The following is a 21,193-nucleotide window of genomic DNA, read 5'->3' as shown; positions in this document are numbered from 1 at the left end:
CAGAATTCATAGACTATACATTGACTTTTTCCTATGAGAATTGAAGAGTTAAACTAAGTGACACATATGTGCGGTTTCAATTCTGTTTGGAGATAATGGAAATATTTTTGGCTATATTTAAAATGCATTTGTGAGACCAGCATGTGGCATAGAGATTATAGTGCTGAACCCCACATGCCCCAGCACACAGTTCAAGTCCCAGACCTGGTGACTTGAAAAATCATGGCAGGCTGGGACCAGTAGGTGGCATAGTGGTTATATCACTGGGCTCCCATGTGGCCAACTGTGGTTTGAGTCCTGGACCCCTGGCTTTAAACACACCAGGTATGTGTGCATGCATGCCCAAAATACCAGGAGAAGAATGAAAGAGACGGGACTGCAGCATGGCCATCCCCCCCGAGGGATGATTTCTCACTTTCCCTTTCTCTCTCTCTCTGTTTCTGACTCTCTCTGAGCACACGTGTCCTACAGCAAAACACTAAATAAATAAATAAAATGTATTTATTGACTTAGACCTGGCTAAAAAATTGATTCATAAAATACTTAAAGGAAGAAAATGACAATATTTTTTTTTTCTGATTTGTTGATCAGTATTAAAAAAAAAAAAATGCTCTTGGGAGCCAGCAGGTGGTGTGGTGGTTAAGGCGCTAGGCTCCCATATGGCTGACCACAGTCCGATTACCAGACCTGGTGGCTTGCTTTCTCTCTTTCTCTCTTTCTCTGGTAAAATAAAAAAATAATAATAATAACAAATAAAATCAAACAAACAATTTTAAAAAATGTTCTTAGTATCAAGTTTCTTTCAAAGAGCTCTGGCTCATTCCACTCTAAAATTTGGTTTAGTTCAACTCCTTAATAAAACTTATTAAATATTGTTTTGAACTAAATTTCCAAGACACATAAATGCTTTTGGCTAAGGCTGGTCAGCTTCTTCAACTTCTTTTTTTGGCCCATGATTACAGGGCATACAAACAATTTTTATTATAAATGACTCTTTATAATCAAACTATAAAAATAATTAGGTAATAAAGTTCTGTCAAAAATGAACACACAAAAAGGTACAAAAGTTTATGACTTTTGTGCACTCAAATGATTTAAGAAGACAGACCAAGTTTTGTTTTGTTTTTCTTTTTCTTTTCCATTTTCATGTTTGGTAAGATCATTAAACCAAACTAGCGCTTTCACTTCCCCAGCCAATACGGTTTGTAGAGGCACAAAGATGAGGCACATTTTTTGGGTTTTGACTGCCACCTATACCTGTCTCTCAGAGAGGCAGCATGATTAGAGAGTAGAATGGTCTGTTCTGGGTCAGGAGTTCTGTTTCAGAACAGCCTTTTCCAGTTTCGTGACAATAAGCAAATTACCTAACCTCAAGGCTTCAATTTTTTTTTTAAATCAAGAAATGTAGTGATAGTTAAAATATCTCTTACTTCCTTTCAGGCTCTAGGGTTTTACAGTTCTATCATAGCTCAACATTCTTCATTCTCCTCTTGGGATCTAGGGCACACATGCACATCATAGCTCAACATTCTTAAAGAAAACTATAAAATACTCTACAATGAAGTTTGTGCAGGTGCGTATGTGTATGTATGCATGTGCGCATATAAATGTATTTGTAATTCCCTTGGGAGAAAAGTTCTTATGTCAAAAAAAAAAAAAAGTACAAAAGAATTTTAAAATCCATGATAGAGGGGCCAGCAGGTGGTGTAATGGCTATGTTGCTGAACTCCCACATAGTCGATCACAGTTCAAGTCCTGGACTCGGTGGCTTAAACTCAAACCAGGCGTGTGTGTGAGTGTGTGCCTAAGATCCCTAGAGGAGAATAGAGGAGAAGGGATTTTGGCGTGGCCATCCCCGCTGGGGGGTGATTTCTCGCTTTCTGTCTCTCTGTCTCTGTCTATCTTTCTGGCAAGCACACGCTCCCTATAGCAAAAACCTCTCAAAAAGAAAAATTCATGATAGAGAATTTATATATGCATTTGCGAGACAGAGAGGGGTTTGCCTTCCATCAGGTTCCATCACATTTTTAGGGTTTGCCTTCCATCAGGTTCCATCTTAGTCCTCTTAGTCCTGTCCTTGAGGCTGCCAGGATCCTAGGCACATGTGCATATGCCCAGTGTATCTTCAGGCCCATCAGGTCAGTGACTTGAACTGTGGTTGGCATGTGGCTTCCAGTTCCTCACTGCTGTGAGCTACTGACTGTGTCACAGATTATGGTCTTCAAAAATAAATTTCGGGGAGCTGGCAGGTGGCTTGGTGGTTAAAGGTGCTGGACTCCAACAGGGTCGACTGGGGTTTGAGTTCCAGACCTGCTGGCTTGCTTTCTCACTTTCCCCCTCTCTCTCTCTCTCTCTGTCTTTCTCTGGTCAATTAAAATAGTAATAATAATAATAATAATAATAAATACAGTTGAATAAAATGATTCGTTAAAACAATAAAAATAAATAAATAAATTTGGAATTGTTTGGAAAAAAAGTGCTATGAGCCAACATTGCAACTGTGGTAATGACTCTCAAGTTTTTGTTTTGAATTTGAACTCTTTATTTTACTTTGGTCGATTAAAAACTGACTTATTCATTGTAATAATGGCGAGGAAATAAAGTTAACATCATTTAATTTCATATTTACCTTAACTTATTTCAAAAATTATTGAAGGCCACTACAAAAGCCTCATTGGTTATAATTATTGATGTTTCTGCAGGAGGAAGTAGAATGGGGGGGGGAGAAAATAGACTACTAGTTTTTGAGTGTTGGGTAGGCACTCTGTTTGGATAATGTTTGCATTTTCAAGGTTAGTCAACCTGTACTTTTTTTTGGCTTTTCTTATATTATTATATCCTCATTTTCTGATCAGAGTTAAAGACCCTACAGGAACATTTCTGGAGAGGAGCTCTCTTAGTCATTTATTTGGGAAAGTTTTTTCCCCCTTTGGGAAATGTCTTTTCTTTTTTTTTTTTTTTTTCTGGCTATAAGAAGGTTAAATTTGATAACTAAAATAGATTGGGTAACTTTTTAAGTGGATTCTTGAGTGAATCTAAAAAATTAAGCAATTGTTTAGTGGATTTCCAAAATTTACATGTCGGATCAAAATCCAACAAATTTTAAATCCAATAGGTTGGATTAATGCCTGGAAATGAAACAAAGACAAAAACATTCTGAGCTTTAAATTTTATAAAGTGCTTCATAATAACATTCTCGGTCCCCCAAACAACCTGCAATTAGATGAGGTAGACATTATTATCCATTTATATATAGCTTAGTAAACTGAGGGAAAGAAAGGAAAGGGAACTTCTCTGAGGCCATAGACTTAACTGGTGACAGAATCAATAGTAAAATACAAATCATTTTGTCCTAGGTTTAAATTTTGGAGGGGAAGAGTAGAAATGTGTGTGGTGTGTTAGAGATATATGAGGACTCATCATACTGCCTCTGAGTTTTCTTTTTGGTTAAATTTGTGTCTTTCATCCTTTCAAACCCTGAAGTAAGCAGTTTCATAACAAAGATATTAAGAGAATAGGACTGTTCTGTTTCAAAAGCTCAGAAAGTGAGGAGTAGAGACACAGGTGGTATTGGTAGCATTATCCTAACATCCAAATGCTGCACATTGGTTCACTGAAAGACATTCAAAATGTGAAACATGGCAATGAAAAGAGTAAAATGGGAATCTCAGTGACCACCAAAAGCCATGATCCAGGCTCCAGACTGACATCTGCTACACAGCTTAAGAGGAAGCCCATGTAAGTAACAAAAGGGCCATATGTGAACTAGCTGCCAAATGCCTTTTTATTGCTTTCCTTTGAGCTTTTGAAGAGATGATGCTTAATATTCAAGAAAGATGAAAATAAAAAGGGAAAGAAAGCAAACACCCCAGCCCAGTGGTGACTGGTAGAGTAATTGTGGGCATGGCCCCAGGATGATAGCAGCTTCTATTTAATCAATGTTGACAAGGCTGGGGAGAGCTGGGCAGGTCCCAAGAGGTAATGTTTTACTCGGAAATCCACTCAACCTAATTTCAGTAATGTAGGGCTGTGGAGGGGCCTGGACAGGAGCCAGGAAACAGGGCCATTAGAGCTCAATGTAGGCGATGGCAGCTGGGAACACCGCCATGCCTCCAGCAGCACTGCAACCGGGCTGCCTGGCTGAGTGTGCAAGCAGCCGCTGCTGCATATGCTCCTGGTTCTGCTCACCAGCAGAATGCAGACTTGCCATTCTCACCCTTTCGAGGAAATGAATGGAATGCATAAAGGCCAAGGTTGTTTTCGGAAATGTCATCAAGGATCAGAGAGCCAGTTTGACATATATCTTTCAAGGATCACTGTAAAATTGTCCAGACAAATCCTTTTAGTCTTTTAAGGCCATCACTACATTGCTTCAAATAGGTACAGTAATACAGATCATGAGAACTATGAGAATTTTCCATTGTTTTAAAACTTGCGAGATTCATCCAAGATACTCAACTTTGCAAAGCTAAGAGAGGTGACTCAGGAGAAATGCTGCCCCTTTGGACTGATCTCATTTTGTATACTATTCTTCTTTTCTTTACCACCTTTGCTCTAACAAACAACGTCATTAGAGTAATTACTAGCATATAAATTCTAAGAAGGAAAAGGTTTTGCTTCTTGTTTCATTCTATATCATCCCTGCTGTATTTGCACTTCATAGACATGTATAGCACATCATAAGGCTCAGTCATTTTCATTGGATGAGTAAATTAATGAACGAACATATTTTTCTTTCCTTTTGGAAGCAGCCTTTATTTCTGAAACACTGAGAATATATGACTACAGTATATGATGTTGACTTTCTCCTTTTAAGTTCACACAAAAAGGATACAATTCATGGAGGCTACAGGTGAATCTGATGATTTCTAAGAGGACTTTGGACTTCAAAGAGCAATGTCTTTTCCAGAGCTAAAATGCCATAATATGGGTAGGTTATATCTCTGTCGGAGTCTAACATCATCTGTCCAAATTGACTGCATACAGTTTTTGAGACTAACTGGTAAGCATACCATTGCAAATGTGCAGAATAGGTCAAACAAATTTTGAGTCCCTAGCTCAAACCTCATACAAATAAGGTTGTTTATTCTTCAAAATATGACCGTATACCATTTGAAAAACTCACCCAACTTCATATTTAAAGAAAAGAATAATTTTTTTCCTTTTAGCCCAAACTACTAAAACACATCATCAGCTTGTGTTTGTTTTGGATGCATTATATATTATTTTATAATAGAACGGGATTGGAGTTTGATCTTTCCCTGGTGAAGACTGATTTGAGGAAAAGCTCTTACAAGTATATAATAGTAATGACTGGCCACATGATAGGTAAATAGAGAGTCTGTGTGTCTCAGTCTGTCTATTACAACAAACTACCATAAATTAGGTGGTTTATAAACAACAAAAGTTTGTATCTCCCAGTTTTGGAAGTAGAAGGTCGAGACACCAGTGGATTCAGTGTCTGTTGATGACTGACACTGTCGGTTGGCATAGATGGTACCTGTTAGCTATGTTCACATGGTGGAAGGGACCAGCTAGTTCTATTTTTCTCTTTGGACTCTCTTTTTAGAAACATTTTTGCTATAGAGTGCATGCACTCACTAGAGAGAGAGAGGAGAGAGAGATAACTTCATAGGGGAAGTGGCCATACTACAATCTCTCCTCCATTGTCCTCTCAGGATGAATTTTGGGCTCACATGCACATGTGGCAGCATGTTTTTCAAGCTGTCAGGTCTGGGACTTAAATTGCACTGTTGGCTGTGTGGGATTCAGCCACCTGAACTACTATGTTACCAGCTGGCCAATCTCTTTGATCTCTTTAATAAGGACAATAATGTCAATCATGAGTGCTCTACACCAAGGCCTCCCAAAGGCCCCACCTCCTAACATAGTACCTTGAAGGTTAGGATCTCAATATATGAATTGTGAGAATGTGGGGGCACAAACATCCAGACCATAAATAACACTGTGGTTCATTTAATTTTACTTTTGCTCTAATGTCTTAGCCAAAATAATTAATAATAATAATAATAATAAATAGGTTTTTACGTTTAATATAAGTAAAAGTATATGCAGAGGTACACTGAAAAAGACACAATTCCACTCCAACTTATTGGATATCAGCTGTCACACCAGCAGCTTCAGGCTTTCCTCATTTCTAACTCTGAGCCTGGTTGCTCCCACCCTCTAGTTCTATGTCAGTTGGCACTGAAAATCTCACTTCAGTCTTTTAGCATCTACAGCCTCTTAAGTAATAACTGCCTCAGAGGGAGGTTGATGCTCTAGATGAGGAATGTGAGTATTTACCCTAATTAGATCATGGTAATTGGAATGACCAGCTGGCCTCAGCCATTCATCTGTCATTGACACTCACCATGATGATCAAAGATTTCCTACAAAATACTAAAGATTACACATTAACTCATTTCTAGCATTTACAAATTATGTAATTAGTGCTGGAAAGCATCGAGACCAGATTTCATAGTATAGAAAACTAAAGTTCGGTTCTTCCCTCCATTTTGAGCTGCCTTTTTTTGTTTTGTTCTTGTTTTCACAATTTTTTTATTGAGATAAAATTAGCACAACATTAAGTTCACAGCTTTAACCACTGTAAACTATACAGTAAAGTAGCTTTCAGTACATTCAAAATGCTGTACAACCATCACCACTGTGATTCCAGATATTCATTGCTTCTAAAAGAAATCCTATAATCTGCTAACCATTAAGCTGCTTTCAACAAGATGGTTTTTAGACTCATGGACTGCAGAACGCTAAGCCTGCAGACTTCCTGCTCTATTTCCCATTCTGAGCCCACCCGTCCTTCCTGAGCAAAGCTAAAAGCAGGAAAAACAGTATAAAGTAGAAGCTTCCTAGATGGCTGTGTCTTAGTTTGGAATTTGTGGCCTTAGGTATACTATTTAATCTATTTAATCTGTGCATCAGCTTCTCCAGCTGTAGAATGGGATGATTAAGGCAGCTGTGAGTATTAAATGAAATGATACAGGCATACTTCAGACTGTTCTGAGCATATAGTAAGAGCTCCAAAAATAGCTTTAGTTAATTACTTTATAGGAAAGGCCGGGTAAATCATCATTACTGTTTTATTCTGGGCAGCAACACTGTTATATAGAATAGGTTGCAAAATATAGATAAATGACTCTATGGTCAATAAGATTTATGATAGTAACGACCTAATTAGAGTTGATACCAGTGGGAGAAGAAACAAGTTAACTTTATCAAGAAGTTCTCTCTGACATTCAGGCTCTAATGGACCAGTTTATACAAAATTTGAATTCTGTTTATAATAAGTTCCCCTTTGTCTAAGGTTAAAACCATTCCCACGGGGCCGCCAGGTGGCTTGGTAGTTAAAGAACTGAACTCTCACATGGCCGACTACAGTTCAAGTCCTGGGTCTGGTGGCTTGCTTTCTCACTTTCCCTCTCTCTCTCTCTGTCTCTATGGTCTCTCTCTCTGGTCAAATTAAATAATTATAATATAATAATAAATAAAATAAAATAAAATAATTCTTAAAAAAATAATAAATCCTTCCCCATAGTCATATGCAGTCTCCCTTAAAGAAGACTGTAGCTAGAGTAGGTATATGGCCTATGTTGACTATGGTTTTCTTCATTTGCAAGGAAGAGTTTAAAAATATTATTTTGAGTTCTTAGGTTAGCTTACCTTACATTTGTGGTCATGTAATATCATTAACTTTACGTAATTCCACCTTCTATATCTTTTCTCACCATAATTTCTGGGTGACTTTACAAGTTTCACTGACTTTACTGTCTTGACCCATTTCATTTCTGAGTTATGACTATTTTTCTTTCTATGCAAAAATGCATCATGACATTCCCAACAACCCAATAGTTATCTAATCACCTAAAATAAAGATGGCCCCATTGCTCAGCATTCAATAATATCAAGTAAAAAAAATTACTCTTACTTCACATAAAATAAAATGTATAAATAATGGGAAAATCTGGACAAGTAGAAGATCTAAGTTTTAATCCTGTCTTGATCATGAGCAAACAATATGATACAGATAAAGTCTCTTCATGTGCCTGGACTTCCGTTTCCTACCTGTAAAATGAGGCTATCCATTCATTCTTTCACTAGACAAATATTTATTGAGGATCTTCCCTGCTTTAGGTCCTATGCTGGACATGGGAGGGTCAAAGTTGAACAAAAGTAGATATTAATATTACCCTCAGAGTTTATGGCTCACTACCCAGAAGATTTTAAAAATCCCTCTTGGGACCAGTAGTTAGTGTAATGGCTATGTCACTGGACTCCCATGTAGTCGACCATGGTTTGAATCCTGGACCAGGTGGCTCAAACTCATGCCAGGCATGTGTGTGTGCATGCCTAAGATCCTGAGAGGAGAATGGAGGAGAAGGGATTGCAGCATGGCCATCCTCCCTGGAGGGTGATTTCTCACTTTCTGTCTCTCTGTATCTCTCTGTCTTTCTGGTGAGTGTACGTGCCCTATAACAAAAACCTCTCAAAAAAACAACAACTGTGTTTAACTGTGGTGGTCTTATTTAGATATAAATGTTCAATTATATATAAATAGATAGTTGGCTGCTTTGAAAGACATACATTTTTAAGAGCTCTTCTAGTGGTCTAAATGGCCCCCATTTCTAGGAAAATGTTAGATCAAGATTAGAATCTCAACACCATCACCCAACACCAAATCCATTCTATTTAGCATCACTAATTTTAGCTCCTTCACAAAGCATAGCTCTATTACACTTTCTTGCTCAAGTGCTTGGTAAACCTGTCCATGACAGGTGTCCTAAACCTGTCCTCTCTTATGTGCAATTTTGCTTTCCATGATTTTAGTTATTTGAAAATAATAGGTGGACAATTCTAGAAATAAACAATTCAAGAGTTTTAAATTATGTGCTGCTCAGAGTAGCATGATGAAATGTTGTGCCATCCAGCTATCCACATGGGTTGTGAATCATCTCTTTGTCAAATGTATCTATGCTGTGTAAGGTACCTACCTGTCAATCACTTAGTTGTCTCAGTTATCAAATCAACTGGTGAATATCACAGGGCTTGTGATTAATAAACCTCACTTTATAAATTAATTTTAAATTAAAATTTATTATAGATATGTACACATAGGAAAAACATTTACCGGGGTTGGTGCTATCCATAGTTTCAGGCATGCCCTGGGGGTCTTAGATGGTATTCTCCACAGGTAACAGGGGACAACTGTAGCTTTAAATTAAGTACTAATTTGTTAATCTAACAAGATTTCTGTACTCCAGCTTATCTTCCGAAGTAAAATTAGCAGCTAGTAGATGTTAAGAGAAATAGTTTTATTTTATAGGATACAGGCATTTTCAAACTCAAGAGCATGCAGGAAAAAGTTCACATAGCAGGCCTGTTACTGCTGTTCTCAGAAAGGCTTGCTTGTAAGTTGACTCTTGACTGGCATTTGGTAACTTGGATTTTAACAGGTTTCTCATTGTTCCCTATTTGATAGAGTAATTCCTTATGCCTAAAAGTTTTGTGCAAACACTGTCATTTATACAGAACATCTGTTTTTCTTTTTGGAGTCTGGATTCAGGCTAGCAGAGGGTGCCTACTTGACCAGATGCCATAATCTATCATTTCTAGACTTACAGGTTCAGGTGAGCTTCCCTGGTGAATGATATCTCACATGTGTGGTTGTGGTCTATTGCTGGAAGGATTAAGCATATCTTGTAGGACTTTTTGGGGAGAAGAATCTTCAAAGCTTATGTTTGATTTCCTCTAAATTTTAGCTTTCGTTCCATGAAACTTTTTTGCTCCATGAAACATTTCCCTTTACTTTTCTTCTTCCTCTCTGTCCTTTCAGTATGATAAATTATGGACTATATGCTGGGTCCTGTAAGTCCTAAGAAATCATTGAATCTGGGTGGGGACAGTCTGTAGACCCCTGACATGAAAAATGTATTTGTTGGTATCACAAGTGGTTTTGAGGCAAACAAACTCTCTTTCCAGAAACTGGCGTACTAATAAATGATCTTATAGCATAACGTGAATTGACTTGAGTTCGATAGAGAACCAAAAGGTGGGAGGGCAGGGAGGCGGGTGGGGAAGAGGGAGGACTCAGCCTTCAAAAATAAACAACGTCCTCCTTGTTAAGCAAAAAGGACCCACCGTCAGTTTCTTACGTGTCTCCTATCGAATCAACTGGTACAATGTCACAGTGCTTGTGTGCAATAGCCCTTATTTTAAAAATTAGACTTTATTATAGAATGTACATACAGGAAAAATCACATACAGGGGTTGCCCGATAGATATGTGCTCGGCTGTAGGAAACCGAAAACCACTGTGATGCTTTAAAAAGGTTAAGTTATTTATCTCGCACAATAAAAAATCTGGGGGAAATGTGTTCGGGAGTGGTCTTGTTGCTCAATGATGACCTTTTTCCTTTTCCTTCTGCTCCACCATTCTTAGTGTATACTTTCTTCATGGTCACGAAATAGCTGTTACACTACTAGGTATCATTTAATGTCCCGTCATCGGAAATGTGAGTGTGTAAAGGATGCAGAACAACCCAGTTCTCTCGAGGGAATTCTGTCTCTATTCTGTCACATGGTTGCTTGTAGCACCAAGAGGACCTGGAAGTTCCATATTCCATTTTTTTAGTCTTAATAGTGCTATAAATAAGACAGAAGAGAGTTGGAGTGGGTCCTCTGTTCTGTTATCTACATAATTATCTGTCCCAATTATTCTGACACTAATGGAATACAAACACAAAACTGTTGATTCTCTGTGTGAAGATCTGGGATCGTAAGACCAAGAGGTTAAAAACCAGTCGTTTCTGCGTAGAGGAGCCCTTGTCCCTAACGTCACACCTTGGTTTCTGAATGCTTCTCCATGTGCCACAGAATGGCTTCCTGCGGGGACACTCTTCTGAACTTTGAAATTATATGATGGAGAGCAATGTTCTCTTGTTTATCTTAAAAGAAGAAATGCATTGTACCTTTGTTTAGCCGTGGAGACAAAACACTAACACTCTTTTTATTTTTTTTTTCCCCTCCCACTCCATCTCGTTTTCTTTCTCAGAAGCTGTAGATGAAACCAAACCTAAGGAAAGTGCCCGGCAGGATGAGGGTAAAGAAGAAGAACGTGAGGCTGACCAAGAACATGCCTGAACTTTAAGAAATGGCTTTCCACGTCCCTCCCCTCCCCTCTCCTGAGCCCTGTCTCTCCCCACCCTCTTCTGAACTCCACTCTGAAGTTTCCCTTCCTGTCCTACTCACGTCTGTGAGTCTGTCCTCTCCCACTAGCCCTCTTTCTCTCTGTGTGGCAAACATTTCAAAAAAAAAAAAAAAGCAGGAAAGATCCCAAGTCAAACAGTGTGGCTTAAACATTTTTTGTTCCTTGGTGTTGTTATGGCGAGTTTTTGGTAATGATGATCCAATCATTTGGGAAATTCTTGCACTGTATCCAAGTTTTTTGATCTGGTGCGTGTGGCCCTGTGGGAGTCCACTTTCCTCTCTATCTCTCTCTGTTCCAAGTGTGTGTGCAATGTTCCGTTCATCTGAGGAGTCCAAAATATCAAGTGAATTCAAAACCATTTTTGTTTTCCTCCTTTTCAATGTGATGGAATGAACAAAAAGGAAAAAAAATTCAAAAACCCAGTTTGTTTCAAAAATAAATAAATAAAGCAAATGTGCCAATTAGCGTAACTTGCGGCTCTAAGGCTCCTTTTTCAATCTGAATATTAATAAACCATGAGAGTAATCAAACCCCAGCGGCTCTGTGTTTCTGTTCCACCTTCTTGTTAGTTGGCTTGACGTATAAGGGTCATATATTTTGTCTTTTCCCTGGCCTCAGTCTGGCACCCACAACCCTGGTAAAGAAGCACAGGCAAAGCTGGTTCTGGGCTGCACCAATGGCTCAGTCCTTGCTGAAATTGTCAGGCACTGCGTCAGCTTGCTAGGGCTGTTGTAATAAAGAACCGCAGGTTCGAGTTCCAGACCCGGTAGCTCAAACTCACACCAGGCGCGTGTGCATGTGTGCCCAAGATCCTGAGAGGAGAATGGGGGAGAAGGGATTGCAGAGTAGCCATCCCCCTTGAGGGGGTGATTTCTCACTTTCTGTCTCTCTGTCTCTCTCTTTTTCTGGTGAGTGCACATGCCCTGTAGCAAAAAACTCTCCCCCCAAAAAGAAAAAGAAAGAAAGAAAGAAAGAAAGGAAGGAAGGAAGGAAGAAAGAAAGGAAAGAAAGAAAGAAAGAAAGAAAGAAAGAAAGAAAGAAAGAAAGAGAGAAAGAAAGAAAGAAAGAAAAAAAGCAGGCTGGGTGGTTTAAACAGATATTTATCATCTCACAATTCTGGAGTCTAGACGTCTGAAATCAGAGTTGACAGAGCTCGTTCCTTCTGAAAGCCACAAAGGAGGCAGCTGTTCCAGGTCTCCTCGGCTTACACCAATGGCCACCTTCTTCCTTCACATCTTCCTTCTGTGCACGTCTTTGTGTTAAATCTGCTCACCCCCATTTTTAAGCTACAAGTCATACCGACCTGAATCGCCTCCCTTTCCCTTGATTACCTCTGTTAAGACCTGTCACATTCAGGGGTCCTGAGGGCAGGGACTGCCACCCGTGGATTCAGGAGGCAGGAGGGCACCGTTTAGTCCATAACGCACACAAAGACTTGCTGTTACTAAAATAGCATCAGAATGGCCTCATGATTCAGGAGATTTGTTTATCCAAAGGACGTTTATTCCGTGTTTTTCTAAATTAAGTATTATAAAGATGTACACAACTTTTAGAAACCTCTGGACTTTTGTTTAGATGATTTATTTCAATCCAAGTGTTGAGTTAATCCATTCTATTTTCTAAAGTTTATAAACTTCCGTTGGGTGGACAAACAGAAAAGGCAACCATCAGACTTTTCATTAGTTATAACCATTATACCTGCTGCTGCTGACACTATATAAAGAAAAGGTCCCTATATATAGTACATTGCTAGTCCTCTTCCAATTTCTTTCCAGTTCCAGTTTTCTAAATGCCTTCTGTTAGAAGGTAAAGAATTTCCATGAGGACAAAAAAAAGCAGTCCCTAAATCCTGAAGAAACTATGCTATTTATTCCTTCCTAAATTTCCTAAACCAAGACCGATGCAAATTCTTAGCAGGTCATGGCCTCCTTTCACCGTGAGTCTTCCCATAGACACGTAGGGCCTGCAGACTCTACTCAAGCTTCCCAGACTTACCTACATACAGGCTTTCTCAGCTGGGAGGAGAAAACCGAGTCAAGGAGGAAGCCCTAGAACGATGACTATCATGGACATAAGTCACGTCAGGAAATACAGTTTGTATCTTGGTAATTCTGCTCTGCTTAGTGTGGAACAGGGAGTCAGTGCCTAGTTCATGGTTCAGACAGATACATGAAGAATGAGTACTCATGAGGTCAAGGGGTCTTTCCTTGGTTACTTACACTAAGCAGAAGTTTAATTTAAAAAAAATGTTTTTAGGTTTTTGCCATAGGACATGTTCATTTGGTAGAGATGGAGAAAAAGACAGAGGGACAAAATGAGAACTCTCTCCCCAGGGAAGATGGCCATGCTTCAATCCCTTCTCCACTCTGAATTTTAGGTACTCATGTACATGTGCCTAGCATGATTTCAAGCTGCTGGGTCCAGGACTCAAATCACAGTTGGTCATGTGGGGTTCCAGTGCCGTAACTGTTATACCACCTGCTGGCCCTAATATTGGGAACAGCAACTACAAAGGAAAGAATCAGAAAACTTCAATAGCATGTATTAAAACAATTTAAGAGTTTGGACCCTGACTTGGTGTGATTTCCATGGAAGTTAGAACAAGTGTCTAGATCTCAGGATCTGAATAGGGTCCCATCATATGTGGGATAAGGAGTTGGGAAAGGTCATCTGTGGGTCAGCACTAGATCAGATAGGGGTCTGGCAACATGTTGCTTTAGGAATTCTATTTTTTTTAACCTCGAAGTTGTTTTGATAAATGTTTTAATTTCTCTCTCAAATCTGTAACTCAAATCAATGCTCCTGTGACTTGAAATAATTAAAACTTTTTCAATGTACAATTCTCAATAAAAATTTTTTCTTTCTTTTTTTTTTTTTTTCTTTTTTTTTTTTTTTTTATTTGCTAGAGGTTCATGTGCTTACCAGTGAGAGAAAAAGTGAGCGAGAGGGAGAAATCAGCCCTCATGGGGAACAGTCATGCCCAAATCTCTTCTCCTCCATCTCTCCACACTGCTGGGATTTGGAGCATACACTTACATTCTCTCAGTGTGGTTTTTAAGCCAGTATAGCAGGCCATATAGGATCCACCCATCCCCTCGCACGTAACCACCAGACCACGCCCTCACACCCATCCCCACCCCACCATAATCACCTCCCATAACCACCAGCTGCTTCCTTCAAAGTACAATTCTACATTTTTTCCACTGAATCCACATTCACACTGAAAACAGCAACATATGATCTTTTAAGAATATATTAATATATTCTTGTCCTTCAATATCCATGGGGGATTGGTTCCGGGACACCCTGTAGGTACTAAAATCTGTATGCTCAAGTTCCTCACATGAAATGATACAATGTTTGCATATAACTTTCTTCTGTAATCTTTAAATTACTTCCTGTTACTTACAGCACATACATAATATAATGTAAATGTTACATAAATTGTTGTTATTCTATATAGTTTAGAAAATGGTAAGAAAGAAGTCTACTGCTCAATACAAATAACCACAATAGTCCTAACTCTATAGTGTATGCAGTAACATTTTATTTTAGCTTTTATTTATTTATTTATTTTTGGCTGAAGGGCACATTCATTTGCTGGAGAGAGACAGAAGAAAAGAGAGAGAGAGAGAGAGGGAAAGTGAGAAATCACGCCTCCTGGGTGATGGCCGCACTGCAAAGCCTTCTCTCCTCTCCTCTCTGGATTTTGGGCACGCATGCACATGCTCAGGCCGCTGGATCTCAGCCATGTGGGAGCCGGTTGCCTTAACCTCTACACCACCTGCTGGCCCAGCAACAGTACCAGTTTCAATCCATGGTTGATTGAACCCCCAGATGCAGAACCTGTGCATATGGAGGGCTGCCTCTGCATTGTTTATTGGTCTTCCTATTTGTGTCAGAGTTTGCATTTTTTTTAAACTCAGGAGTATCTGTTTTTATTTTATCTAAGTCTTAGTTCCTTAACAGAATTTGAAAAATGGTGAAGACAAGTTAAAGAGGCTCACAATGATCCTAAAAGACACACCAGGCACAATTGCGGCTCTCAACGGTGATATGAAACAACATGACTCAGACTTAAACATAACATAAGCAAAGTCGGGGGGGCGGGGCTGGGAAACAGACTTTTCAAGACCCAGAGGCATAGATTCTAAGTTCTTATGTCAGCAACATACATTGTTAACTCTAAAACACCTACCTGTATCTGCAGTATTTTGAAAAATAAAAACTAGGTTTGAAAAAAAGTAAAAAGGCCTCATCATCCCCAAATGACCCTTTTAAATGGGGTAATAGGATCATCTTCTGGGAAAAACATGGCCTTGTCTGCATGAACTAACATATTTTGACTGAGCTGTATTTTGGGGTCTGAAATGTTTAGTCACATGTAACACAGTTTAAGTCTCTTTAAAGATAAAGGAATTTCTAAAATAGAAAGAGGTAAGGAATAAACTCTTACCCAGCCCACATTTTGCTGATCCTCTGATTTTTATCCCCATCATCATAACCCTAGTAGCTTAGGTTAGAAATCTAGAACGAAACTTGGTTCTTTGTCTTTTCTTCATAATAGTTTTTGATTCAATAGCAAAACTGCTACTGCAGATTCCAAAAGAGAATGGGGAAAAGCCTGTGGCTACCAAGCTGACCAATCCTGGCTGCATCCTTTCTCATATTCATTTCATAAGAGAAATCAGGAAGAAATGACCAAATTCCCTGTCTATCTAGATGAAAGTGCCATCATTCCCAACACTGGCCAGTCCCAAGAAAGCCCATTCTGCAGCTGGCCTAGAAGCCTGGACAATGAGACAACCAGATTAGTGACTGATTTCCATAAAACATTGTTAAGATCACCATAAATTTCATTAACCTCTTTTTTTTATTTTAACCTTCTCATACCTTGTCTGTTGTCATGGAAACAGCTGCTGCAAAGCTGGCTATAAAAGTAATTTAATGATTGTAACCCTTCTCGCTAAATGTCAGCTAATGAGCATTAAAAATATGGGCTGCTTTAATTTCAAAGAGAATTCTTACTTAACTGTTTTTCCCGGGGGGCTTCAAACCCATTTCTGTCTACATCATGTGGACAAGGCCTATATCCAAGTCCACCATTGGCTCCCATATAATTGTACTCTGCTGTCTTTTTCTTGGGAAATAATTTACAGTCATTAGAAATGAGTACAGGATTATACTATGAGAATGAGGAGTCATTAGATGCTCCTGAAGAATGCTACTAAAATGGCAAGGACGCTGTGCATGTACATTCCCCAGCCTATTGGTACCTGATGTGTTTTCTGACAGGTATGGGTCATGGTCAGTAATGACAGCAGCGTTGCGTGTCACAGTGGAAACCTCATTAAGTACATTTGCAATGAAATGAAATGCTGCCATAGAGGAGAAAAATGTTGCTGCTCGATCTTGCATTACCTAAGATCAGGCTCTGGAAGCATGTGGATTGTCATAAAAATTCAAGAACAATTTTACTGTTTAACTACCCAAATAATATTATCTCCTTATAGAAGGGTAGAAGTGTAAATAAGACAAAGAAGACAAAAACGAGTTTATCACAATTTGCCCTCCAGAGTTATACAATAGAAATACTTAGAAATATAGCTTTATATAATCTGTCTGCATATCTGTTTTCCTCCTTTCCCATATACTGCGTATTAATATTTACATATATATTTCAGACAAAAATGAACTCGTGCTGTACATATCACTTTGCAAACTGCTGTAGACATTCAATAGTAAATTGCAGAAGTATTTTCACATCAATAAATATACAGCAATATAACTATAAGATGGTTACCATTCTTTTTTTTTTAAGAGATTTTTGCTATAGGGTGCATGTACTCACTGGAGAGAGAGAGAAAGAAGAGAGAGAGAAATCCCCCCAGTGGGAATGGTCACCCCACAATCCCTTCTTCATTCTCCTCTTGGAATTTAGGGCATGCACACACATGTGCCAGGACTCAAACTGCAGTTGAATACATGGGAGTCCAGTGACCTAACCATTATGCCAACTACTGGTCTCATATCACTCTGTCTTATAATAGAATTTACTTAACCAGATTCATAAATATTGGGAAAATTGGGCAAAGGACACGAGTCCTTTAAAGTCTGCTTTTTACACAAATTGCCCTCTTAGAGGCAGCAGAGTTTAAAATTTGTAGTTCCCATTGCTGGTCCCCAGCACCATGCCACGCCTTACTGAAGCCTAGGATGAGAGGAAGATGGACAACCCAATATGCACTTATCAAAGTATTGTCCTATATTTTGAAACAAGTAGAAAAGGTAAAAGCAACTCTATAGTCAAAAGTATGACTATATATTTATAGCCTTGTGCTATCCATTTCTTGACATGCTGCTGTCAACCTCATAAATGTGCCTGCCGGTGGACGTGGGCTGCACTGCATTGTCAGACCAGGATACTGAGGGCTGACTGGAAAGAACTGATCTCAATGTACAACAATGTAGTCACAGAACACATTGTAACAGCAGGTCTTTATTTAAGATTTCAGTATTTTATTTTTCCATAGATCATTTTGGACTATTTTTGATACTGAAAATATTGCATTCAAATACTAGCTTGATTTCTAATGTTTTGTGTAACTTTAACTTAAGTGCTTGAGGCAGAAGCCTCATTTGCCTTACCCTAATTCTGTTCCTGCTGGCGCCAAAGAGAGCGTTAGAATTGTTAGTATCCAGACAAACATTTCCTGGTGATTATTAGACAGCTGTGATTATGTAAAATCTCAGTGATACCCAAGAACTGTAAGGCTTGGGAGTAGGTAGGACCATGAGGACCTGAGATCCAAATGTCTAATATTACTGGAAAGTTAGGAAGGTAATGTAAAGAAATTTCTGTGCTTTCTAGAGAAGTTATTGCTATGAACTGAATGTGTCTCCTCAAACTTCACATATTCGAGCCTAGCCTTGAAACGACATCGGGAAGTAATTTGATCATGAGAGTAGCTCCCCCTTCTGATGAGACTAGTGGATCTCTCTCTGTCATGTGAGGATTGAACATGGAGACACTTCTACCACCTGGAAGATGGCCCTCATCAGCACCAGGCCCTGCTGGCACCCTGATCTTGAATTTCCAGCTGCTAGAACTCTGAGAAATAAATTTCTGTTGCTTCTAATCCACTTTGTCTGTAGTACTTTTGTTTGAGCAGCCTGAACTGACTCAGTATAAACGATGGAACTGTGGACATAGACAACATGAAATAGTTAGAAACTGGTTTGGACTGTGAAGAAATAAAGAATTCATGATTTACCTGAACTGAAAATAAAAGATGAACAAGAAGAGCACTGGACACGTCAAACTAAACCCTAGTGCATGATGCTCGCTGGGCATGCTATCATTTCTCGGGGCTGCCTTTGTCTGGGAAGAATACAGCTAGGGAACTCAACTTGGCAACTTGTCTAAGAAGAATAACCTTATCAACTAGGGCTTCTTTACACTAGAACTAAGTATTGCAGGAACTAAGTACTCACTACCTCACCGTGGTTGTAAACTTGTGTTGAAGCTATAGATAAGAAGATGGCTATTTCATTTTATATTTAGGAGTAAAAAGAAGATATTTCTCATTGGGAATTGTTTTTAAAAAAGCATGGGAAGAAGAATTATTCTTTAAAAAATTTTTTGTTTTCTACAAGGTTGGGGTGAAAACAAAGATTCAGGACAGAAACAAAAGGGGGAACAATTCCTGACTTTGTTTCCCTACCACCCCTTATTCCTTCCTGTCCTTCTTTAGTAAGCAAAGTAAGGGAAGAGGGAGACCTCCAGCCTAGAGACGCTAGAGTGTTCATTAAGCAAGGAGAAATGTGGAGAGCGAGCACCTGCGTCCTAACTTCGACAATCCCAGAGTCAGTTACTGCGGAAAACATCACCTCCACCAAGGGAGGGGATGGCAGTCTCATCTCTGCCTTAACATCGAAGGTCACCAACAATGCCCTGCAATGCTGCCTTTCCTGACTTCCTGATCTGCCTCTGGGCCAACTTGCCAGACCAGATCTATGAATCCTGCCTTCTTCCCCCTCGTTTAGCTCTCCCGGCATGCTCAGATGACGTTGCTACATGCAAACTTCTCATGTGTGAGATTTCTGTCTTAGGTTTTGTACTCTGGTTACCTGAGAGCATCTAAAAATAGCAGGCAAATACCAATCTAAATGATATATAGCGATTTAATGTATGAATAATAAGAAAATATAAATAAAAAAAGATGTAAACAAGGAAAAAATAAAATGAATACATGAATGAATAATGGAGTGATTGGGCTTCTAATTCTTGCTTACCAGGCCTCTAGCTCCTTTGGTTTTGCAAACTTCCCAAATGAGTATCAAGATCCAACTCAGGCTCTCTGCCTAGAAAGTCCCCTGGTCCAACAGGGAAAGCATTTGCCAGAGAATTTGGCACCTTCAATGTCATACCTGAAGATGAAACTGAAAGCAATAGTTGGCACATGAATATGGTAAGTTTCTATTTCACTAAATGGCCGCTCAGGAATCCAACCTCAGTGACTTCATTGTCCCTGTTCACTCCACGCCTAACTTTACACCATTAGCCTCTCCTTCCTTCATTTCTACCTTCGAACTCACTGTTCCCTGTGTTTGAAATACTCTTCCCCAGAGATCCACAACAAACTTTCGGATTCGTTTTCAAATATTACTTTCTCATTGAAGTTTCTTCTCATGACCTGCTCGCTTAATATTTTCTATCACCCTTTCCTGTGAAAGTAATTCAAATAAAAAAGCCTTATCTTCATTTAAAGTATTATGTCCTTTACTCAATTACTTTATTTGCTTGTCTTCCTTCACTAGAGCACACATTTTATGAAGATAGGAACTTCCCCTGTTTTGTTTTCCAGTCTTTTAGGCATCGCTTGGCATCCAGTACGATCTCAACAAATAGCAAATAAATAAATTTTACTTTGCATTTCACCCAGAGTTTTTATTTTAAGTTTTTTACTTGCACCTTGAATTTTGCACATACTTTTGGGTCTCATTTTAAAATCAGTTCTTCCTAAATACAGTGTTCATCTATGAACCACTGTCCCATAAGTACTTACCAGGGGACATCTGTCATTCTTACCCACCCAGCATCTTTTCACATTTCTCTGGCAATAGACTGCCTCTTTCCTATTCTGTTTAGTTTTAGCAGAGATTCTTCCTCTCACCCTCAGCACAGATCATATACAAGAGGGGCTGGCCTATAGTACAGTGGTTAAGTACCATGCATAGATAGCCAGATCCCACATGGCCAGCCTCAGCTCTGATCCCAGCTTGAAAAATACACTGGAGGGGCCAGCAGGTGGCGTGGTTAAGGCACCGAACTTCCACATGGTTGACAACGGTTCAAGTCCCCAACCTGGCGAGTTTGAAACACACTGATTATGTATGTGTGTGTGTGTGTGTGTGTGCCCAAAATCCTGAGAAGGAAATAGGGGGAAAGGGACTGTGGCATGGCCATCCACCCTGAGGGATGATTTCTTGCTTTATGTCTCTGTCTCTCACGTACCCTATAACAAAAAATAAACAAAATACCACACTGGCAACATAGGCGTCTGTGCCCAGTGTCCTAAAGGGATAGAAAAATGGAGGAAAAGGGGATTGTGGCTTACCCATACCTCACTGGGAAGGGAGGTAGATTTATCTCTCTCTCCCTCACAAACACACACACACATACACACACACATACACACACGTGCCCTCTGACAATTGAAAAGAAGAAGAAGAAGTGCAAGACCCAGGCTAACCAATTAGATCATCACATTTCCAGGCTGCAGTGATTGGTTTAATCACGGCCATGTGACTTAAGCCATGTTTTCCTCTGGAGTTTTCTGCTAGAGCTAGCAGGAAGAAAACAGAAAATTTTTATCCTGGCAAGGATAAAAATTTCTAAACAAGTGAATGCAAATCTTTTACATAATAGCCATTTGCTGACCCTGTGGAAAAAGCCTTCCACTAGCAG

The 21,193-nt window shown here is 39.2% G+C and overlaps 1 protein-coding gene across 1 annotated transcript in view; it reads left to right on the top strand.

Annotated features, from left to right (window-relative positions):
- Positions 1-11,320, top strand: part of GAP43 (growth associated protein 43) — a gene marked incomplete at its 5' end in the record, with an annotated part of 55,681 nt that extends 44,361 nt beyond the window's left edge. The window contains one exon of the mRNA XM_006170903.1: positions 11,068-11,320. Within this exon, the coding sequence (XP_006170965.1) occupies positions 11,068-11,156 (89 nt within the window). The remainder of the gene's footprint in view (positions 1-11,067) is intronic.
- Positions 11,321-21,193: the final 9,873 nt, after the last annotated feature.

Source organism: Tupaia chinensis, unplaced genomic scaffold, assembly GCF_000334495.1.
Source record: "Tupaia chinensis unplaced genomic scaffold, TupChi_1.0 Scaffold149148_1, whole genome shotgun sequence".
Lineage (NCBI taxonomy): Eukaryota > Metazoa > Chordata > Mammalia > Scandentia > Tupaiidae > Tupaia > Tupaia belangeri.
The sequence above is the reverse complement of the archived record's forward strand: the minus strand, read 5'-3'. Positions and strand labels throughout refer to the sequence as shown.